Genomic DNA, 3,996 nt, shown 5'->3' with positions numbered 1-3,996 from the left:
CAGTTGTTAGAAGTCATTCCTGAGGATTTATGAAAGCATAAATAACACTTAATTAGGGCTAATTACAGCAATGAGGAAGGTGGCTGCTCTGACTTTGCCTTTGCCCTGTGCGTAGGTCTTCCCACCTACTCTATGAAGACTACGATCGGCGCAATGGATGACGTGGCCCCATGGCAGCTTCAGCGAGTACGAGCTGGAGAAAAGAGTCGGAAACTGCCTATTTCCTGTGGAGCTGGAGAAAGGGTACAGAAAAAAACACACACACCAACACACAACACACCACACACCACACACACACACAACACACACCCCTTTACAATAATTGAGTCCATCGGTCAAGCCTTATGTAGACTACCACACATGCGTAACTGGCAGGGTGCTGTTAGTGGACATACATGGTCTGCTAGGCAACTCCATTCGCCTTATGGGATTAAGATAGCGGGATTAGCTAATTGAGCAGCTAGAAGCTGGAGGTAATGGATTGGAACCAGCAACAATCCATGACGGCTGCTCTCAGCACAGCATAATAGCTAAATACTGACATATAGCGTTGTATGAGGGTATATGTGTTGTCATGCTTTGACTGTGTGTGTGTGTGTGTGTGTGTGGTGGTGTGTGTGTGTGTGGGGGTCAGCAGTGACGTCTGGGATCAGTATCATAGGGATGGGTGCAGGAGGCTGATATGGGTCGGAGAAGCTGGGGAATTGTTAAGAGGTCACCGAGGGCGGAGCTGCGCAGAGAGACGGCAGGTGTTTTACCACCTGTCCTAATCATCTGTCTTTATCTATGGTCCGATGCAGGATTTCAAAGAGGGGCGGCCATCACGTTTCTGTTCCCTGTCAACAAACTTGTCAACAAGTGTACATCTCCATTTGTAACCCATGTAATCGGCAACTTATAATCGTGTGTAAAGGACAATGGCTGGGCTGTAAACAAATAGCAGTATGTATCAACAAATAGACGACTTTAATCAATAGCAATAAGAATAATTGTATCCAGTAAAAGAATATCCATAGTTTTCACTTGCATAAATTACAAAACAAGCCATCGAAAGCCCATAACATGCGCGCAGGCTCATAAAGCACATTCTTGATAATGGGAGCTTTTTGTCACCCTTTGGAGGATGCAACATGTCGTCCAGTCCACACACTCTAATGCTGATTTTAATCTCCAAGCAAATCCCCCAGGCAGTCACGGTGGAGAGCTACGTCCGCAACAATTACAGTAATATGACAAAAATAAAAATTAGTAACCTGTGGTGCCCTTTGATATATAAAGTTGTTTAAAGCGATTATTTATACCACCTAACGTTTATTTAAATTAGCTCATTAAAATGATTCAGCTTATTAAATATCCTAAATGAAAAGTAATAGATTTGTATACCCATTATCTCAGCTATAATCGAGGCCCGGCCCTATGTAACAGGCTCTCTTGGCCGCTCTCCTGCCAAAAAACTGCTCCACGCACGTCCTGTAGACGGTTTAATGTTATAAGTATGTTGAAGTCCCAAAATTGTAATTTAGTCCCAGTTTTCAACAGACAGCACAAGAACACTTCTTCTGTTCTGTGCTGTCAGCAAAGCTGCTCCAATACCAACTGAGACTCTGGGGCTGGGAAAAAAGGAGAGCAAAAAAGCCACAAGCCTCCTGCTGAATGACAACAGTTTTACTTTTCCCTAAATCTCCATTATCTATTAAATCGCTCCAATGTTTTCATTTGCATTAATGAAACGGCTTGCCGAACAAAGAAGGACCGAATTAAGACGCAGGAAATCCTGGAGTCTTGATGAAGTTTTTTACAACAGGTAATTTTCCCTATATATACACACACATATATATATTATATATATATATATATATACATATATACATACACATATATATATATATATATATATATACATATATACATACACAATTTTGATCAATGGACCCTTAAAAAAACCCATGGGAACCTTTTAGGATAAGTGGTGCATTGATGTATTGTATCATCAATTTAAAGGAGAGGATTGGGTGTTTTTATATAAATAAATATATAAATATTATATAAACATAAACAGATTAAAATGGGAAAAATTGTGTTTTCTGTGGGGAAAGCACCAGTGTGGTTAAGGTTTGTATTGCTGACCTTTTCCTGCAGGTTGTCTGCCTCCTCTTTGTGTGTTGCCTCACTCTCTTCTTGTGCTCGACGCTGAGCTGTCTCCTTCTTCAGGTACTCAATCTCCCTACAAGGCACACGTGTATTAAAGTATTATTAAAGTTTGTGTGTCTTTTACTCATTCTCTCAAACCTTTAATGTGTTCTTCCTTACTTCTGCTGGTACTCTTTAATCAGTCTCTTGGCTTTGCTGTATTTCCTCTCAAGGGTTTGGTACTGAGACTGGGTTTCCTTCAGGTGTTCATCCACTGCCTGAAAACACACACAAACACACACACACACACACACACACACATCAGTATATAAAAGTAAAATAAAATTTTTGGACGAGCTGTTAAATGATGAGAAAATATACTTTATCCAATTTATCCATGATGGTTGCCTCCTCGCTTTTTAACGTTTATTCTCTAGTAAATTACCTTACACAGGGACTGTGCCTCCATCCAATAGCCCTCCAGTTTCTCCATCCTCTCTTTACTGTCCCGGATGTTTTGCTCCAACTGAGCGCGCTCCATCCGCCAACGCAACTTATCCTGCTCCGCATGAGCCAGCTGGAGGTAAGGGGTGGGAGTGCAGCAGGAGGAGGTGGTATGTGGGAGGTAGAGCCAGCGTTAAGTAATTTTTCAGCAAAGGAACTGATGTTATGCTAGTGTACATTCTCCACTGCAGTGTAACCTGGATATTGCAGGGATTTCATTTATGCATGTTAAGAAGAGACTAAACTTAAGTGGCCTCACCTTCCTCTTTAACAGCTGGATCTCCGCCTGGGTTACTGCATGTTTAATCTGGAGCTACAGACAGAGACAGACAGACTGTATAAAAGCAAAGATGAAAACAACCCCCCAAAAAAGAATTGCAGATCCAAATGCTCACAACCACACCTCCTTGAATTTGTGGGCTAGCTTCTCTGGGTCCAGCTCCACAGGAGACATGTCCTGGTTCTCAGCCAGGTCAAAAACCTCAATAGAGTTTGGAAACACTGGACTCATCTCCTCTTCCTCGTCTGTTGCATATTCACCCGTCTGCAAGTAATATTATAGAGATATTATATTTGTAAAATATTTACAATATGTTATACATGGGGACAGACTTAAACACTTGTTTGTTTCCAAGAGTTAGATGAGAAGATTGACATGAGTGCGGTAAATATGAAACTACCGGTTAGCTTAGTGTAGCACAAGGACAGGAAACAGTTGTAAATAGCTAGCCTTTCTTTGTTCAAATAAGGTAGCTTAATTTCATATTACGTCTTTTAATTTAGCTGACGTTTCCTGTCTTTGTGCTAAGCTAAGCTAACCTAAGCTAATTGATTGTTGAAACTGCACAAAAACTAAAAGTAAAAATGACACATGGTTTTATGTGGGGATACAGCTGCTGAGTGAGCTTGCTGGTACTGGTGCTGGTGGGCAAACTTTGTTACCTTCGGACCTCGGACAGAGATGAATTAGCTGTTTCTAGTCTTTGTGCGAAGCTAAGTTAACCACCTGCTAGCATTAGCTTCATATTTACTGCACCAGACATATGGTATTGAGAATGCAAATTAGCGTAGGCTAAGATGTTCCCGTAACAGTTTATTTAAAGGTGTAACATTTAGGAGGATCTATTGTCAGAATTTGATTGAATATAAATATTCACTAGCTAATGTTTTCGATATAGTTGTTTATAGATCAGCCTGAAACAATAAGTGCATTGTGATTTTGTTATCTTAGAATGAGACGTTTACAGACACAGCGTGTCACCTTCTGTGGCAGCAGCCATGTAGAACTGGCAATGTTTCTACAGTAGCTCCGAATGGAATGGAGTGCATTTTTTCGCTTGTTGCGGCCACCATAGTTTCTCC

The 3,996-nt window shown here is 41.0% G+C and overlaps 1 protein-coding gene across 1 annotated transcript in view; it reads right to left on the bottom strand.

Moving 5' to 3' along the window:
* Positions 1-2,046: 2,046 nt before the first annotated feature.
* The window catches only part of LOC118323034 (neurabin-2-like), a gene marked incomplete at its 3' end in the record, with an annotated part of 10,583 nt that continues 8,633 nt past the window's right edge, over positions 2,047-3,996 (bottom strand). Inside the window, exons 2-6 of the mRNA XM_035654951.1 lie at positions 3,038-3,178; positions 2,894-2,947; positions 2,576-2,707; positions 2,311-2,408; positions 2,047-2,224 (exon numbers count right to left, since the gene is read on the bottom strand). Coding sequence (XP_035510844.1) covers positions 2,047-2,224; positions 2,311-2,408; positions 2,576-2,707; positions 2,894-2,947; positions 3,038-3,178 — 603 coding nt within the window. The remainder of the gene's footprint in view (positions 2,225-2,310; positions 2,409-2,575; positions 2,708-2,893; positions 2,948-3,037; positions 3,179-3,996) is intronic.

This window comes from Morone saxatilis, unplaced genomic scaffold, assembly GCF_004916995.1.
Source record: "Morone saxatilis isolate NCDOM2014 unplaced genomic scaffold, NCSU_SB_2.0 Contig14, whole genome shotgun sequence".
In the NCBI taxonomy this organism is placed as follows: Eukaryota; Metazoa; Chordata; class Actinopteri; family Moronidae; genus Morone; species Morone saxatilis.
This window is presented reverse-complemented; position numbering and strand designations above follow the sequence as displayed.